The following is a 20,746-nucleotide window of genomic DNA, read 5'->3' on the forward strand; positions in this document are numbered from 1 at the left end:
TTGTCATTTTGTCCAACCAAATCAAGGCATCCCAATCAAATTCAGCTCTCCAAATTTCTAACTAAACCTTGCTGCCGAGTTACCTATTTCCAATTGATTTTATTAAAGTTCAAGTTCAAGCCAGTGTGGCGGGAATCAGCCGAGTCCACTCGGGACCAAGGGAGTTATTCAACCTTGCCCTATGTCCTTGTATACCATCTAACCAATAAGCCGTTTTAAGCATTTTGTGAAAATTAAGTATGTCATATAATATATCCTATCATTTTTTTCTTCGTTTCTCTTTTTGGTATGAAATTGGCTCAGTAACTCCGATGAGTAACTCTCCTCGACCAAGGGGCGAGTCCTGAGTCACTGGTTCAGGCTTTTTTTGATACTTTTGATTCTATAGAAATATTAGTCTCAAGTCCACATGGTTTACTACTGGCTTGAAAATTCAAATGCGTTTGTAACACAAATATGGAATGTAAAATTATTTGACTTGAATTTATAAAAAATACCAGTCATTCGATGCCTGGCCATCAGTGAAATCGGTGATATCCTGCCATGAAGTATATTTTCCAGGAATTGGAGTTCTTTCTTCATAAAACTGAGGTGCCCGAGACAACTGCAACACGGTTTTGAATGTTATAGAAGAATTAAATTCTTATAGTTATCTTGTTCCATTTGAGAAAATATCATTAAAATGAGAATGTTTGTAAAAGAAAAGAGAAATACATATTAAGTACAAGTGAGGAAGCATAAATGGGTAATCGCATTACCATAATTTCCAGAGTTGATGTTAGTTCTTGGGAAAAATCTGCTCTTAAAGCAACAATGTTGGATAAGTCCATTAAAATCCTCTTCTTCAACCTTGAGATCTGATCCAAGATCTCCCAAACCAATTTCTTCTGTCGAAAATAGATTTTCCCCACTAAATCTCCATTATTTTTTGCGATGCTCTGCAAATAAAAAACCAACATCAAATTTGACAAAGAGGAATTGAGTAATGAAGGCGGGATTATTAATAACTATCATCAGCCTTAGTGTTTAAAAAAAGTTGGATTGTTAGAATCGTCTCGTAATATATCATAATAAGTGTGAACCGACCCGGTTCACAGTCGAAACCCAGAACTAGGCCCTTCCCACAAAACCACCCGATTTGGTTGTGCAATCAGCTGATTCTGTTAGGGAACTAGGGGTGGCAACGGGCCATCTAGACACAGACCGGATTGGACCCCACCAAACAATAGATTAAATATATTTAAATGTTATTTTAAATAAATAATTATATTTGTATTTTTAAAATATTATTACTAAAATTATATTTATTTAAATATAAGTTAAATATTACTAAAACATTATATATTAAATTTATCTATATAATAACACTATATGGGACGGAGGTCGGGTCCACATCGACCTGGACCTAAATAGTTTTCAGCTTCAATATTTGGACTCAGACCTGACCCATCGGATCCAATTCTTGAACCCATACACGGAATTGGTTCAGGTCCAAACACTGGGTCCCGGGTCAGGTCCAAGTCCATTTCATTGGCACCCCCATAGGGAACATAGATCTGGACTGGCTGGATCGCCAATATTTCATTTAATATTTTTTAAAATTTTTATTTATATTGACCAACAAATGGCCGATCTAGACTGGTTTCCCTACCCCAACCAATCGGGGTTTTAGACCCTAGATTGGCTGATTGAACGGCTAACTATTATAGAGTATTGCATGTACGGGTATGACAAAATAAATTTTATATAGCATCTCAATTATATAATTCATATTTGAATTAATGAAAATTATTTTGAAAATAGAAAAATACGGAATTGAAGTTTACTACAAACTTAACATGCTTCCTTGTTTGATTGACGAATACTGAATGAACCAATACAAATTTGAGACTTTGTGAAGTATTTTAATCAAGTGTTTTATTGTGCACGGATACATTATTCTCCGTGCATTCCCTTTATTTTAGAAACGGAAATTTCTACGGTTAAAATTTGCGATAAAAGAATAAAAATTAAGAGTATGACACACTGCTTAAAAATAAATAATCTGAAATTTTTATTAGCGAGGCATTCCTACTTTGAGAGAAATATAGAATCCAAGTCCCCAGCCTTTCCATATGTTTTACTTCAAATTGGAAGTTATTTTTAAATAAGAAAATTCATAATTAAAATATAAAAATAATGAAAGCAGAATATTTACTTAAAAAATAAAAAAATTTCAAGAAAAAGTTCACACTGTACAGGTTTGGAAATCCTATTTATTTGTTTGAACTCTGTAAGGATGATTCCTTCTTCAAAAAGTGATTCGGATTCTCAAACTCTTTTTTTTTTACATGCGTCATACTCTCTCGTTGATAAAGATAAAACCCAGTTGCATTATGTAAACTCATCGTAAAACTTTTCCACATCTTCTCATGAATCCTGACATTATGTTAGAATGGAGGAACGTAGTTCATATAGCAAACTCCAAATCATTGAGATAAGGCTTCGATGTTGATGATGACAACCATGCATCAAATTTTCTCTTTAGTAGGATAAAAAACATATTGTCTACTTACCATTAAATCAATCAAAAGAGAAGGCCATGGTTTCATGATAATACGAGATTATAAATCTAATCGGACTAGCCACCAAATCGATGAGGATTGGACCCGTGACAAAAATGGTGAAACCATAGGTCGACCTAATTAGTTCAAATTTATAAAAAAAAAAAAAAAAACTATTATAGTATAAATATTAAAGTAAAAATTATCAAACTTTATTTAGCCGGTTAAGCTTATCAAAATATGTTCGTCCAAGTAGCCAAAACTGAAGAAACACTAGCGAAAGTCTTCTTTACAAATATGCTTCAAAGAGGAAATAGTAGTTTTCAAAGAAAAAATAATAATTTTACCTGCCATGAGCCAATTGTTAGTGAGGATATCCAAAAACTGGAGGCCCTCCGGTCGTCAGCCTCAACTCGAACATCAACGTTAGCCTCAACTGATGCAGCAGCATCCCTCCTAATGTCTGAATTCCTCCTTGTATCTGAATTCATGCTATCCTCTTTCTTAGCTTCTGAATCCTCAGAAGAAAGTGTTTTTTCTATAGCGTCTATGAAAGAGGTCGTTATCGTTAGGGTCAAGCCAAGAGACTTAACTATAGGATCCTGCAAGTTTCAAAATACAAGGTCTTTAGAATTTCATTTCAAAATATATGGTCTTTAGAATTTTTTTGGAAACATGTATAATATACAATGAGGTTCCACAATACGTGTAATGTTGTTCTCCCGTACCAAACACCAAGATAAATTTACTTAATTTCATGTCAAGGTATCATGTTGGGCATTACAATTATTGAAACAAAAAGAAACTTCAGGTTGGGCATTAGAAATATTGAAACAAAATAAATTTCATAAAAGTTAGAACTCATACGAATACACTATCAAAAGAAGGATTTGAAATCAAGTTTAGGGAATTTTGAAGTCGGAACAATCTTTTTGGGTGAGATGATTCAGGGTTTTTTTTGAAGTTGAAAAAAATCTTTTTGGGTGGATATTTTATGTGTGCCGTACTTCATCGTTGGCACATTTTGTAAATTTTTATGCAAAAGAACTGATGCATGGATGGTTATTTCTATCTAAAACAGTTTAAACTCTTCATTAATGTGTGTTCGCGAGCCTCACTAATATATATTCACCCGAACAACAAAAATAATATATATATATATATATGAAATAAGAGAAGAAAAACACACACGCACAGACACATGAATGGATCTTAAAAAAAGTCTATTTACCTTGAGCAGTTCACTGATGTCTATTTTTTGCTTTTCTGCGATACGCTCCTCGTCAGAATCAACATCAACCCTTCTTCTTTTACAATTGCCGAAGCAATATACAGAATCATCCCTTTTATCCATAATTCTTCTAGTGAAAAAAACTTCCAGTGTTTTCTCTTCTGTTCTCTACAATTGTTAAAAGAAAAGAAAATGAGTCTTTTACAACGTGGTTAAAAAAGAAAATGCAATCAAGAAAACTAACAAAAAATGCTAAACTTGGGAATAATTCAAGTTTTAGATAGAAAAACCAATAAAGAAAATAAAAGAAAAGTAAGAGGATTTTCTCTTCGGATTGAAAGTTTCAAACAATATACATGGTCAAATAAAACAAGAACATAGATCCCAAGAAGAGAAAAATGTACATAAAAGTAGAAGGAAATCTGTTCCTTTTATTTTAAGCTGGCCCATATATAGTTAAATTTTTTTTTTATATATTTTAAATTTTACCATCAAGATGAACTGAAGAAAATAAACAACATGGCATCAAAAAGTAGAACCAGGAGAAAAGAAATCACTGAATTTAGAACCCTAATATCGTACAATGGATCTAACACAACATCAAATCTCACTCCAACTGTTGAGAATGGAAACCAACTGCAACTAATGAACTATGAACATAACCCACGAACATTTTTTTTTTTACAATCAAACTAATGAAGTGAAGAATATCGCCATTAAATCAAACCATGCAATACCTTTTTAATTTTACATTCAAATAATTTGTATGAAGTAAGAGGAAAATACCTTAAAGAAAGAAGCCGAACTCCAATTTTTGTTGTTAAGAAATATGAGTTACGTCACCCTATTTATAATAACAGGTAATAAGCACTTATATTCTAGAAGCCCAGAATTCTACTTGTAATAGGAAACAAAGTGAGATAATGTACACGTTATGAAATCAATGCAATTACGATTTGTAATTTAATTTCCCGCTTGTAATTCTCTTACAGGACTATTTGGAACTTTTATTTCGTTGATTTCATCGTAATCTTGAAATGAAAATTCATGCTTATCCATTAGAGAGAAGAATTGATGCAAAAACATTGATGATAGGAATTTTAATCAAGAAAGGAATGTGGATTTTGTTTTTTTAATTTTTTTGCAAATTGTTTGATTTTTAAATTAGAGAGATGTGATAAATAATTTACGCTGACATCATAATTTCTAATAGATAAGGTTTCTTTGCACGTATAAGATTCATCAGATTATTTTTTGAATTATAAAATTGGTTAATCGGAATATCTCCTTATAGAGTCTTCAAATAAGATTTTTATGCATATGTGATAACGATAAGATTTACATGCGTATATGAAAAGAACTTAATTATTTTTTAAAAATAATAAAACCAGGCAATAGAACTTTCTTTGTTTTTTCAAAATTTCTAATTACAAATTTTATTCTTTAAAGATACAATTTTATAGGAAGGGATTTAAAAACAAAAAACAATCTCTGGATAAAGTAGTAATTTTTTTTCAATAGACCTCGTGATTTTCATTTTGTTAATATAATTATCCCATAATATCCTTTCCAAGTTACTCATGTTGATTATTTAAGGTAAATCACGTACATTTGCATGTCGGTAGGTTCCAGGCTGTGGTCTGGAAGGAGTTGTTGTAATTTTAGATTATTATTTTTTGGGTATTTTCGAAATTTTATTATATGATATATTGTTCACGTGTGTTTATATTTCTTGATACTTACTTGTTGGAACATGCAATTTAGTTTAGAGATTTTGAATTTGTCATGTTATTACATGATATATTGCTCAACGGGTGTTTATCTTTCTTGATATTAAGTTGGTTTAGAGATTTTGAATTTGTTATACCGAAAGATTTCATATTTCCGTGGTAGTATACTGTTAAGTATTTGGACATTTTTTAGATCTCAAATTTTGGATGTAATCTCTAGACCACAGACCAACCTTAAAAAAAAAAATAAAAAAAAAAATTTAAAAAAAAACTCACTTTGTACGTGCCTGAAAAATTAATATCCTAATATTCAAATTTTTAGAAAAAAAGATTTAGATGCTTTTGGATACGTACAGCCTTTTCCAATTGTTTTAAACTTAGACAGTGTTAGTAGGACTTTACTATATTTGTGGGATGGTACGAAATCTTAGGTGGGTGGTAGTTTCTTTAAGATATACTATGAAGGAAAACGGTTTGATAGTGCGGTAGCCCTATCAAAATACGTAAAACCTTACCTCATAACCCATGGAACATTGCAATTCAAGCATTCGAAAACCATTACACCGAACATCTGGGTTTGAATATTATGGTTGTAAAAAAACTTGGGAAAATATAGAATGAGATCATTTACCTTTGATACAAGGTAGTCCCATTAATCTTGACCATTGGATGTGACATTGGGTGGTTACAATTATATTCTATTGACCAAGCTCAAACTTTAAAAGAAATTTTTTTAGACTTTGTGACACATCCAAACTATCAAATTTCACGTCAAATGGTTGTAAAGAATTATGACCACCTTGTATCAAAGGTAAATGGTCTCACTATATACAATTCCAAAAAAAGTAGGATTTCAAACTCTAACAATAATATATATTGTAACAAATTATCTAGACTATTCATTTCGCCCTAAAAATAACTGTTCCTTTCAAGGAAGGGGAAAAGTTCTTTCAATAAATGAGTAATCCTTCATATTAAAGACTAATAAGTTACCTTTATCGAATGGGATTATATACTATGAGACCATTTATCTTTGGTGTAAGGTCACAATTGTTACTTGCCATTAGATGTCAAGTTAGATAGCTTGAGGTATATCTCAAATTTCAAGAAATTGTTTTTTAAACTTTGGGTCTAGTAATTGAAATTCGCTCTCTTGAGGTTGAACTTCAAAAATAACTACACGGTTGCAATCATAAATATATATAAAAATGGTATACTATGAGACTGTTTATCTTTATTATACGGAGGTAGCAATTGCTACTAGTCATTAGATGTCAAACTAGATGGCTTTGAGTGTCACAAAGTCTAATTTTTCTTCTTCTTTTTTTGAACTTTGAATATAGTAAATGACACGCTCACTTCCACCTCATTTGATATCCGACAAACATGCTCGCATTGAAAGCAAATAATCTCTTTATATATTTTTCTATTTTATGTGTTTTCAATTGCAAAAATTAGTAACTGGTATGCTTTTGGCCCAAGCCAGGCCTATTGCCTCACTAGCAAAGCGCAACCCCACTGGGATCCAGAGCGGAAGAAGGCTCATGAGCTAAGCCCATCCCACAACGGGTATCCAGAGCCCAATGAGGTGGTCAACCGAGTCTTATTACACTAGTGATTCCTTATCACCATAAAATTTTCATGATTTTCATAAAATGCCCCCATAGTTTACCACGATTTCTACCCCCAAAACTTTACGGAAAATTGTTTCATGTGGGCTTGATCGCATTTCTACAATATGTGGTCCACAGATATAAAATATCCATCTTAAAGATGGTTGCAAATAGGTGGTCCATCAAAAAACAATTGTAACTACCTGTCCAAATGTTTTTTTAATTAAATTATTATTTACAGTTTTCACTTTTCTGTTTTTTTCATATTCATGATCTCCATGTTGAAGATTTTATATTATCTAAAACTTAGGATCAAACTATATTTAAAATATATATTTATATCGAGGACCGCATTACTACAATATGCTGGCTGGCCGCATAGTAACCATGTCCAAACTATAAAGAGTTATTTGCTCTAGACAGAACAGCTGAGAGGTTATCCTTTTTTTTGCAATGACATCACTGATTTATTTGTAGATAAAATAAATATACACAATGAAATAGTTACGGATACAACTGGGCAAGCTTTTTATGTTTCTCATACAATATAAAACTTATATGCTTCCCCTTATCCAACCCTCCATTCTAAATGGAGGGCTACGATTGCCCTAATCACAATGTCATGTCCTTACACTATTTTTTTTAAATTTATTTTATATAAAATATGTTGACACAAAATTTTGGGTGTCCAATACTCTATTAAACTCGCACTTTTGAAAAATATAAAAAAAAAAAATATTCCCAATAAACTAAAATGACAAAAATACCCCTGAAAGCTTCAAGGGGTATTTTGGTCATTATATTTTATCGAAAAATTATTTTTAATATTTTTTATAGGAGCGCCCCCATTGAGAAGATGGCACATACCAGATTTCATATTCATACAATTTGTATTTGAAAAATTAAAAATAAAATTCTCTGAGGCATCGGATCTTGAATCAAACAGTGAGTGGTTCACTTGTTCAAAATTGGATGGCTGGATGATAGGGGAAGCATAGATCCTCCATACTGTAGGGGAAGTATAGAAACCATTCCCAATACAACCTGATAGAAAGAGACCATTTACTTTACTCTTGTAGGAGTATTCTATCTATTTACTCTCTGGGGCAAAATCTAATAGGTGTGGTTTCTATAAGGTTGCAACCTTAAACAATCCAACTAAGGCACACCTCCAAATTGTATCATAACATGTAATTTTGGTGAAAAAATTTATTTGGATTATCTCAAAATCTATTGTTATATCTAATTTTAAAATTTTATGCTCCAAAAAATGGAAAAAATCAAGTAAATCCATAAACATAAGAAAATTTTGAAAATGGACGGTCTAGATAATGTATTGTAAGAAACACTATTTTTGGGACTCAAAATGGATGATCATATTCATTCATCTCAATGTCGATATGATCAATTAGAAGTTTTTTTCAATATTAAAACAACCTTTTCCGATGGATTTTTCAGATGCATTTGTAATTCTACATTTTAAGATTGCAACCTTATATAAACTTGTTCCAAATCTAATATATAGTTATTTCAGCGCCACAATTTTTTGGGATGTTACCGCATCAACTCAAACACTAACTTCAATTTCTTGGGATGTGACCGCTTCAACTCCCTCAATCAAAAGACGTATTTGGGAGAATTTTTTCAAGTTGAAAATTTGAGAATCATATGAGAATCACTAGACGATAAACTTCAAAAGAACAAAAAAAAAAAATAGAAAAAAAAAAAAAGAATTTTGAGTTTTCGAAAACTTAGATTCCCTCTTCCAAAAATTAGATAGTTTCTATTCAATCTTGTGATTTTATTTTGTTCAATGATGTGGAAGTGCAATTTGGGTTATTTATTTTTATTTATTTACTTATTTATACATTAAGATTGGTCTATGAAATGAAGATGTTACATCTCCAAAATTTGTGGAGTCCTGATTCGACTAAAAAAAATTAGGATCTTAAAATTACACCTATATCGGGTTTTACCTAAGGAAGTAAATAGACAGTATACTCCGATAGGAGTATAAAGTCCCTTCACAAAAAAAATATATAAACTGCTTTCTCTATACCCTTTAAAAAAACGGCCTCAAAGTTGAGCGTTAGGGTCGGAAATGTACACGATGGCCCATTCTGACCATACAATACTAGGGCGTGAGCCATGAAATGTGGCCCAAGGACCGAGCCAAGGCCACAACATGGCCAGCCTAGTTCAGCCCGATCCGGTCCCCTTATTTTCTTTTAGTTTCCTAAATTTTTTTATTTCTGACCCGGCCTGGACTGGACTTAAGAAACCAGGATCCTTTGTTGCCCAAGGGTCATGCAAAGGCCACAACAGCGCCAACCTTGTTTAGCCCAGCCTGGACCCCCTTTTTTCCTTTATTTCTCCTTGATATATTTTCGTTTATCTGGCCGCCGGCTCGGCCTTTATAGGGTTAGGGCCTATCAGGGTCGAGCCTGGACCTATGCCAAGGCTTTTTTGGCCCGATCAAGGAGTGCCTGGGCCGACCCTAGAGAGACTAGGCAAGGTTAGAGCGAGGGCGGCACGCAGCCTAGTCCTTTGCCAGCTCCATTGAACACAACCGCACAATTTTGGGGGTAAAATCTAAGCGCTAACAAACACAAAATTCTATTCTTTTTCTTTCGAAAATAATCATGTAGTGATTCTTTCCCAAAATTTCAGATTAAAAAGATCCTCCAAATAGGTCTCCAACTAAGGTAGTACACCTACATGATGCTCCAAAGGAGCATAGTACACAATCTCATGAGAAAGAAATCGAAATTACCTTATGAGTTTTAAGTGACATCTTGAGTTACAAGCATCCACAAGCTTTGAAATGCAATCCAATGCGGCACCAGCCTTTCCCTTTAATACACTTGACCGTTGGGAAGAAACTTGCTCTTGAACACAGTTTTTATGAGTCTATAGAGAAATGAGTCCCCTCTTACTAATTTTTTTTTGAGATAAGTTCTTTTACTCAATTTATAAGAACATATAATCTCTAACATGTAGATCGTGAATATGAAAAAATAAATCGTCATCATCAAGTCTTTTTTCAATTAATTGGGATCGACTCCAGGAATCCTAGTCCTCCAATATGCTATATTAAATCATGTCTTTTTGGACTACTTCTAACCACATCCTTTTGGGTTTGACCCTTGCCTTTTTCAATCCTTCCACTTAAACTAACTCACACCTCCTAACAGGTATCATACTGGGTCGGTGCCACACATAGCCAACCCACCTAAGTCTACTCTCTCTCATCTTATCACCTATTGATGCCACACGTAAATTTTTTTGAATGAATTCATTTTAAATTTGAAAAAAAAATTAAATTTAAAAAATTTAAATTAATAACGTCGTAAAAAAAAATTAAATTAATAATTTTGTAAAGAAATATTTGAACAGTTTCAACTATTATTAGGTTATATCTTGGGGGACGCAAATGCGTCCCCGACTCATGAAAGGATTTTCCATTGCTCTTATGATATACATTTCTGTTATTATAATAAAAATAAAAGTGATAAGCAAATATATATTGCTTTGGCGGGAGTATAAGACGCACTGACAAGATTCTTATGTGGTGCATTTTTTTAAATCGAAATTTTAGATCTACTTAAAAATCACTGGTTTAGTTTTTTGATAAGAAAAGGTAGATATCACCCCTGTATAATTGGATGGTCTTCCTACAATCTTCAAACATTAGTTCGTTCTTTCAGACAGGAGTGCGATTTGATTTTTTTTATTTATTTCTTTTGTTTTGAGGTCAGTCACTATGTTTTGCAGTCCTCTAACGTGGATTTTGGAGGTGTTATATACAGTTATGTGTCTATGATGTGTCCGTCTTTGAACAGTAGACCTTGTCGGGATGCGATATTTAGCCTCTTATGGAAAGTCGAGGTAACACTGTTAGAAGGTTGATGCCCGAAACAATCAAACAAGTTGTAGCTTCAGATGGGTCAAGTAGATTCTGAAAATGTTTCTTATGGCAAAAAAATATATATTTTAATACACCTAATTACAAAACTTAAATATTAAACAATAGTGTAAATTGAGCATATCTCTAAACACTTGCGCCCAACCTTGCCCAGGTTCAAACCAGGTTCGCGCCCAAGTCCGAACCTAATCTTGTGGCCTGCCTCGCCCGAGTACGAATCGGGTTCACACCCAAGTCTGAACCTAGGCCCTCTTCTCTAGTCTAAGTCAGGGCTCATGCCGAGTTAATCCCAATCTCTTGATTCAGGTCCACTAGATTTAATCGTAATCTTGAAATGAAAATTCATGCTTATCCATTAGAGAGAAGAATTGATACAAAAACATTGATGATAGGAATTTTAATCAAGAAAGGAATGTGGATTTTGTTTTTTTAATTTTTTTGCAAATTGTTTGATTTTTAAATTAGAGAGATGTGATAAATAATTTACGCTGACATCATAATTTCTAATAGATAAGGTTTATTTGCACGTATAAGATTCATCAGATTATTTTTTGAATTATAAAATTGGTTAATCCGAATATCTCCTTATAGAGTCTTCAAATAAGATTTATATGCATATGTGATAACGATAAGATTTACATGCATATATGATAAGAACTTAATTATTTTTTAAAAATAATAAAACCAGGCAATAGAACTTTCTTTGTTTTTTCAAAATTTCTAATTACGAATTTTATTCTTTAAAGATACAATTTTATAGGAAGGGATTTAAAAAAAAAAAAAAAATCTCTGGATAAAATAGTAATTTTTTTTCAATAGACCTCGTGATTTTCATTTTGTTAATATAATTATCCTATAATATCCTTTCCAAGTTACCCATGTTTAGTATTTAAGGTAAATCACGTACATTTGCATGTCGGTAGTTTCCAGGCTGTGGTCTGGAGGGAGTTGTTGTAATTTTAGATTATTATTTTTTGGGTATTTTCGAAATTTTATTATATGATATATTGTTCACGTGTGTTTATATGTCTTGATACTTACTTGTTGGAACATGCAAGTTGGTTTAGAGATTTTGAATTTGTCATGTTATTACATGATATATTGCTCAACGGGTGTTTCTTGATATTAAGTTGGTTTAGAGATTTTGAATTTGTTATACTGAAATATTTCATTTTTACGTGGTAGTATACTGTTAGTTTACTCCCTCGAGTAAACTAAAGTATTAGGACATTTTTTAGATCTCAAATTTTGGATGTAATCTCTAGACCACATACCAACCTTAAAAAAAAAAATTTAAAAATAAAAAAAATAAAAAAAAACTCACTTTCTACGTGCCTGAAAAATTAATATCCTAATATTCCAATTTTGAAAAGAAAAGATTTAGATGCTTTTGGATACGTGAAGCCTTTTCCAATAGTTTTAAACGAAGTCAGTGTTAGTAGGACTTTACTATATTTGTGGGATGGTACGAAATCTTAGGTGGGTGGTAGTTTCTTTAAGATATATTATGAAGGAAAACGGTTTGATAGTGCGGTAGCGCTATCAAAATAAGTAAAACCTTACCTCATAACCCATGTAACATTGCAATTCAAGCATTCGAAGACCATTACACCGAAACATCTGGGCTTGAATATTATGGTTGTAAAAAACATTGGGAAAATATAGAATGAGATCATTTACCTTTGATACAATGTAGTCACATTAATCTTGACCATTGGATGTGACAATGGGTGGTTACAATTATATTCTATTGACCAAGCTCAAACTTCAAAAGAATTTTTTTTAGATTTTGTGACACATCCAAACTATCAAATTTCACATCAAATGGTTGTAAGGAATTATGACCACCTTGTATCAAAGGTAAATGGTCTCACTATATACAATTCCAAAAAAAATAGGATTTCAAACTCTAACAATAATATATATTGTAACAAATTATCTAGACTATTCATTTCGCCCTAAAAATAACCCTTCCTTTCAAGGAAGGGGAAAAGTTCTTTCAATAAATGAGTAATCCTTTTCATATTAAAGACTAATAAGTTACCTTTATCGAATGGGATTATATACTATGAGACCATTTATCTTTGGTATAAGGTCACAATTGTTACTTGCCATTAGATGTCAAGTTAGATAGCTTGAGGTATATCTCAAATTTCAAGAAATTGTTTTTTAAACTTTGGGTCTAGTAATTGAAATTCGCTCTCTTGAGGTTGAACTTCAAAAATAACTACACGGTTGCAATCATAAATATATATAACAATGGTATACTATGAGACTGTTTATCTTTATTATACGGAGGTAGCAATTGCTACTAGTCATTAGATGTCAAACTAGATGGCTTCGAGTGTCACAAAGTCTAATTTTTCTTCTTCTTGTTTTTTTGAACTTTGAATATAGTAAATGACACGCTCACTTCCACCTCATTTGATATCCGACAAACATGCTCGCATTGAAAGCAAATAATCTCTTTATATATTTTTCTATTTTATTTGTTTTCAATTACAAAAATTAGTAACTGGTATGCTTTTGGCCCAAGCCAGGCCTATTGGCTCACTAGCAAAGCGCAACCCCACTGGGATCCAGAGCAGAAGAAGGTTCATAAGCTAAGCCCATCCCACAACGGGTATCCAGAGCCCAATGAGGCGGTCAACCGAGTCTTATTACACTAGTGATTCTTTGTCACCATAAAACTTTCACGATTTTCATAAAATGCCCCCATAGTTTACCACGATTTCTTCTCCCAAAACTATACGGAAATATGATTCGTGTGGGCTGGATCGCATTTCTACAATACGTAGTCCACAGATATAAAATATCCATCTTAAAGATGGTTGCAAATAGGTGGTCCATCAAAAAACAATTGTAACTACCTGTCAAAATGTTTTCTTAATTAAATTATTATTTACAGTTTTCACTTTTCTGTTTTTTTCATATTCATGATCTCCATGTTAAAGATTTTATATTCTCTAAAACTTAGGATCAAATTATATTTAAAATATATATTTATATCGAGGACCGCATTACTACAATATGCTGGCTGGCCGCATAGTAACCATGTCCAAACTATAAAGAGTTATTTTCTCAAGACAGAACAGCTGAGAGGTTATCCTTTTTTTTGCAATGACATCACTGATTTATTTGTAGATAAAATAAATATACACAATGAAATTGAAATAGTTACGGATACCTAATTACAACAGGGCAAGCTTTCTATATTTCTCATACAACATAAAACTTATATGCTTCCCCTTATCCAACCCTCCATTCTAAATGGAGGGCTACGATTGCCCCAATCACAATGTCATGTCCTTACACTATTTTTTTAAAATTTATTTTATATAAAATATTTTGACACAAAATTTTGGGTGTCCAATACTTTATTAAACTCGCACTTTTGAAAAATATAAAAAAAAAATATTCCCAATAAACTAAAATGACAAAAATACCCCCGAAAGCTTCAAGGGGTATTTTGGTCATTATATTTTATCGAAAAATTATTTTTAATATTTTTTATAGGAGCGCCCCCATTGAGAAGATGGCACATACCAGATTTCATATTCATACAATTTGTATTTGAAAAATTAAAAATAAAATTCTCTGAGGCATCGGATCTTGAATCAAACAGTGAGTGGCTCACTTGTTCAAAATTGGATGGCTGGATGATAGGGGAAGCATAGATCCTCCATACTGTAGGGGAAGTATAGAAACCATTCCCAATACAACCGGATAGAAAGAGACCATTTACTTTACTCTTGTAGGAGTATTCTATCTATTTACTCTCTCGGGCAAAATCTAATAGGTGTGGTTTCTATAAGGTTGCCACCTTAAACAATCCAACTAAGGCACACTTCCAAATTGTATCATAACATGTAATTTTGGTGAAAAAATTTACTTGGATTATCTCAAAATCTATTGTTATATCTAATTTTAAAATTTTATGCTCCAAAAAATGGAAAAAACTAAGTAAATCCATAAACATATGAAAATTTTGAAAATGAACGGTCTAGATAATGTATTGTAAGAAACACTATTTTTGGGACTCAAAATGGATGATCATATTCATTCATCTCAATGTCGATATGATCAATTAGAATTTTTTTTCAATATTAAAAAAACCTTTTCCGATGGATTTTTCAGGTGCATTTGTAATTCTACATTTTAAGATTGCATCCTTATATAAACTTGTTCCAAATCTAATATATAGTTATTTCAGGGCCACAATTTTTTGGGATGTTACCGCATCAACTCAAACACTAACTTCAATTTCTTGGGATGTGACCGCTTCAACTCCCTCAATCAAAAGACGTATTTGGGAGAATTTTTTCAAGTTGAAAATTTGAGAATCATATGAGAATCACTAGACGATAAACTTCAAAAGAACAAAAAAAAAAAAATAGAAAAAAAAAAATAGAAAAAAAAAAAAGAATTTTGAGTTTTCGAAAACTTAGATTCCCTCTTCCAAAAATTAGATAGTTTCTATTCAATCTTGAGATTTTATTTTGTTCAATGATGTGGAAGTGCAATTTGGGTTATTTATTTTTATTTATTTATTTATTTATACATTAAGATTGGTCTATGAAATGAAGATGTTACATCTCCAAAATTTGTGGAGTCCTGATTCGACTAAAAAAAATTAGGATCTTAAAATTACACCTATATCGGGTTTTACCTAAGGAAGTAAATAGACAGTATACTCCGATAGGAGTATAAAGTCCCTTCACAAAAAAAATATATAAACTGCTTTCGCTATACCTTTTAAAAAAACGGCCTCAAAGTTGAACGTTAGGGTCAGAAATGTACCCAATGGCCCATTCTGACCATACAATACTAGGGCGTGAGCCATGAAATGTGGCCCAAGGACCAAGCCAAGGCCACAACATGGCCAGCCTAGTTCAGCCCGGTCCGGTCCCATTATTTTCTTTTAGTTTCCTAAATTTCTTTATGTCTGACCCGGCCTGGACTGGACTTAAAAAACCAGGACCCTTTGTTGCCCAAGGGTCATGCAAAGGCCACAACAGCGCCAACCTTGTTTAGCCCAGCCTGACCCCCTTTTTTTCTTTATTTCTCCTTGATATATTTTTCGTTTATCTGGGCGCTGGCTCGGCCCTTATAGGGTTAGGGCCTATCAGGGTCGAGCCTGGACCTACGCCAAGGCTTTTTTGGCCCGATCAAGGAGTGCCTGGGCCGACCCTAGAGGGACTAGGCAAGGTTAGAGCGAGGGCAGCACGTAGCCCAGTCCTTTGCCAGCTCCATTGAACACAACCACACAATTTTGGGGGGTAACATCTAAGCGCTAACAAACACAAAATTCTATTCTTTTTCTTTTGAAAATAATCATGTAGTGATTCTTTTCCAAAATTTCAGATTAAAAAGATCCTCCAAATAGGTCTCCAACTAAGGGAGTACACCTACATGATGCTCCAAAGGAGCATAGTACACAATCTCATGAGAAAGAAATCGAAATTACCTTATGAGTTTTAAGTGACATCTTGAGTTACAACAATCCACTAGCTTTGAAATGCAATCCAATGCGGCACCAGCCTTTCCCTTTAATACACTTGACCGTTGGGAAGAAAATTGCTCTTGTACACAGTTTTTATGAGTCTATAGAGAAATGAGTCCCCTCTTACTAATTTATTTTTGAGATAAGTTCTTTTACTCAATTTATAAGAACATATAATCTCTAACATGTAAATCGTGAATATGAAAAAATAAATCGTCATCATCAAGTCTTTTTTCAACTAATTGGGATCGACTCCAGGAATCCTAGTCCTCCAATATGCTATATTAAATCATGTCTTTTTGGACTACTTCTAACCACATCCTTTTGGGTTTGACCCTTGCCTTTTTCAATCCTTCCACTTAAACTAACTCACACCTCCTAACAGGTGTCATACTGAGTCGGTGCCACACATAGCCAACCCACCTAAGTCTACTCTCACTCATCTTATCACCTATTGATGCCACACGTAAATTTTTTCGAATGAATTCATTTTAAATTTGAAAAACAAATTAAATTTAAAAGATTTAAATTAATAATGTCGTAAAAAAAAATTAAATTAATAATTTTGTAAATAAATATTTGAACAGTTTCAACTATTATTAGGTTATATCTTGGGGGACGCAAATGCGTCCTCGACTCATGAAAGGATTTTCCATTGCTCTTATGATATACATTCCTGTTATTATAATAAAAATAAAAGTGATAAGCAAATATATATTGCTTTGGCGGGAGTATAAGACGCACTGACAAGATTCTTATGTGGTGCATTTTTTTAAATCGAAATTTTAGATCTACTTAAAAATCACTGGTTGATTTTTTCGATAAGAAAAGGTAGATATCACCCCTGTATAATTGGATGGTCTTCCTACAATCTTCAAACATTAGTTCGTTCTTTCAGACAGGAGTGCGATTTGATTTTTTTTATTTATTTCTTTTGTTTTGAGGTTAGTCACTATGTTTTGAAGTCCTCTAACATGGATTTTGGAGGTGTTATATACAGTTATGTGTCTATGATGTGTCCGTCTTTGAACAGTAGACCGTGTCGGCATGCGATATTTAGCCTCTTATGGAATGTTGAGGTAACACTGTTAGAAGGTTGATGCCCGAAACAATCAAACAAGTTGTAGCTTCAGATGGGTCAAGCAGATTCTGAAAAATCTTTCTTATGGCAAAAAAATATATATTTTAATACACCTAATTACAAAACTTAAATATTAAAAAATAGTGTAAATTGAGCATATCTCTAAACACTTGCGCCCAACCTTGCCCAGGTTGAAACCAGGTTCGCGCCCAAGTTCGAACCTAATCTTGTGGCCTGCCTCGCCCGAGTACGAATCGGGTTCACACCCAAGTCTGAACCTAGGCCCTCTTCTCTAGTCTAAGTCAGGGCTCTTGCCGAGTTAATCCCAATCTCTTGATTCAGGTCCACAATTGGGTTTGAACTCAAGTCTATCCATGAGTAAGGCTCACCCCTGGTCTTGGCCACGGTTTAACCCGTGTCTAGTCTAGGTCTAGCCAAATTCGAGTCTAAGCCCAACAATGTGCTGTTGCAGTGTGGAACACTATCATAAATGATAGGATGGTAAACCGCGGATTCCAAAACTTGAAATCCTTCGAGTCTAAGCCCAACTATGTGATATTGCAGCATGGAACACTATCGTAAATGATAGGATGGTAAACCACATACTTCAAAACTTGAAATCCATTTTTGCTCATGTTCATGTATCTTGATGTCAAGATGACTGATTTGAAGATATTTAGGCATCAAAACAACCTCTTCCAGTGAAATTTTTTAGGATGTCTCTGAGTAGATTGTTTAAAGCCTCAGCTCTATATAAACTTTTTAAAGAAAGAAAGTATATTAAAATTCTAGAGAGTAAATCTGAATCAAATGTTGTTTCCAATGGACTTGGCAATGATGGTAAAGAATCCATGCATTTTGTATAGTTTATCCAAACAAGAGATTTGAAAACAAAAATCTTTGATACTAAAATCCATAGTTTTTATTGGATTCCAAATATCCAAGATTCTTAATTTCTTCCTATCCAAACAGGCCCTTAGAGAGAGAAAGCCGAAAGCCTTTGAGAGAGAATAACTTCAGACAAGAAAACCGAGAGAGAGTCTCTAAAAGAAAGAAAATAACTTCAAAGAAGAAAACCTAGAGAGAAAGTCTCTAAAAAGTAGAGAGCCTAAAAAAGGTTATATCTTGGAAGACCATTGTAACCTTTGAGTAGATCTGATCTCTTTCTCTTGTGGAGATAACCTGAAAATGTGAACCCCGTAAATCTCAGTGTCAATAAGTTTTATTTCTTATTTGCATGATTTCTTATTTGCATGATTTCCTATTCATACACACACATCGCTTTATTTGCATGATCTTTTATTTGATTTTGCATGATTTCCTACTAATACACACATATCGCTTTATTTGCATGATTTTTTATTTTCTTTTGCATGATTTCCTAATCATACAAAAGCTAAATAGTGGTCCGCCAAAAATGCTATGTTGTACACACAAATGAAATTAAATATATAAAATAAAATATAAAATTAATCAAACTTCTCTCTTTCCTTATATAAGAATGCTATGGACTCCATAGGCAATTCAGATCAAAAATGTCTGGCGAATTTAAGAAAGAGGCAAAATCGTCATCTTGAGATGATGTTGTCACGAGACTTCTGTCAAAGCAAACTTCGGCGTTTGTTATCAAGGGATTCTGGTCATCCAAGTCTTGCATGTTTCCTTCCTCTATACCGTGATGGTTGGGCATGAAATTATTTTCATTCTTAGTTGACACTTCACCGTCGTTTGCTTGGTGGGTGGCACGAGCATGGCTTGTGTGGGCCGTGTTGTCGTAGCTTGTGTTGCCACCACCGGGAAAGTAACTACTTCCACCACAAGTAGCGTCGTCCTCACCAGGAAGAGAGGTCGTGAGAGGCTCGCTAGTTCGGTTGTAGGCTTCCCTTCCACCATAGGCAGCATCGGCATGGTATACGTGACTTGAGTGGGCCATGTTTCTACCAAAAGCAACATAGGCCTCACCGGCCAGAGAGGTCATGGGAGGCCTGCTAGTTCGGATGTAGACACCCCTTCCACCACTACCACCTTGGGCATAGTATGTGTCAATTGAGTGGCCGCTGTTTCCACAACAAGCAGCATGCCTCTCACCAATGACAGATGTTTTGGGGAGCCCACTAGTTTCGATGTGGCCTTCACTCCCACCACGAGCAGCATGGGCCTCACCTACAGGATAGGTCGTAGGGAGCCTGCTAGTTTGGATGTGGGCTCGACTTCTACCATAGGTGGCCTGGGCTTCGCCGCTAGGATAGGTTGTGAGGTGGCCGCCAGCTCTGCTTTGGGCCTCAAATGTTCTGATATTTGAGGTTAGTGGGCCCCGGAAGCCATCGGGCCAAGTTGGAGCTATTATGGAGGGCCAACTTGGAAAAGGTTTCGTGCTGAGGTTCCGAAGTCGTTCGGCATAATGTAAAAGCCTCATATAGTGCTTCTGAAATTCGGAAGGGAGCTTCACAAAATGTCTCCTGAGGTCATAAACGATGTTACCATCACCATTAGAATCCATGAAAATAGAACAACTTTCTTTTAAAATTGGGTAACTCAAAAGGTATAATTAAATCCAATCAAAACAATATTTACAGATGTAAAATTGTAATGTTAAAAGAAGCATTAAACATTCACTAGTCCCTTCATTATTCGTTGCTTGATCCTTTGTCATTTTGTCCAACCAAATCAAGGCATCCCAATCAAATTCAGCTCTCCAAATTTCTAACTAAACCTTGCTGCCGAGTTACCTATTTCCAATTGATTTTATTAAAGTTCAAGTTCAAGCCAGTGTGGCGGGAATCAGCCGAGTCCACTCGGGACCAAGGGTGTTATTCAACCTTGCCCTATGTCCTTGTATACCATCTAACCAATAAGCCGTTTTAAGCATTTTGTGAAAATTAAGTATGTCATATAATATATCCTATCATTTTTTTCTTCGTTTCTCTTTTTGGTATGAAATTGGCTCAGTAACTCCGATGAGTAACTCTCCTCGACCAAGGGGCGAGTCCTGAGTCACTGGTTCAGGCTTTTTTTGATACTTTTGATTCTATAGAAATATTAGTCTCAAGTCCATATGGTTTACTACTGGCTTGAAAATTCAAATGCGTTTGTAACACAAATATGGAATGTAAAATTATT

The 20,746-nt window shown here is 33.8% G+C and overlaps 1 protein-coding gene across 1 annotated transcript; it reads right to left on the reverse strand.

Annotated features, from left to right (window-relative positions):
• Positions 1–539: 539 nt before the first annotated feature.
• LOC148783387 (uncharacterized) lies at positions 540–3,977 on the reverse strand. The gene is made up of 3 exons (XM_088858960.1): positions 3,775–3,977; positions 2,891–3,145; positions 540–938 (listed from the first exon to the last, which is right to left on the reverse strand). The coding sequence occupies exons 1-3, from the start codon at positions 3,895–3,897 to the stop codon at positions 678–680; spliced, it is 639 nt and encodes a 212-aa protein (XP_088715086.1). The 5' UTR covers positions 3,898–3,977; the 3' UTR covers positions 540–677.
• Between the last annotated feature and the right edge of the window lie 16,769 nt (positions 3,978–20,746).

Source organism: Amborella trichopoda, chromosome 2, assembly GCF_054954075.1.
Source record: "Amborella trichopoda isolate Santa Cruz 75 chromosome 2, AtrichopodaSantaCruz75HAP2 v2.0, whole genome shotgun sequence".
Lineage (NCBI taxonomy): Eukaryota > Viridiplantae > Streptophyta > Magnoliopsida > Amborellales > Amborellaceae > Amborella > Amborella trichopoda.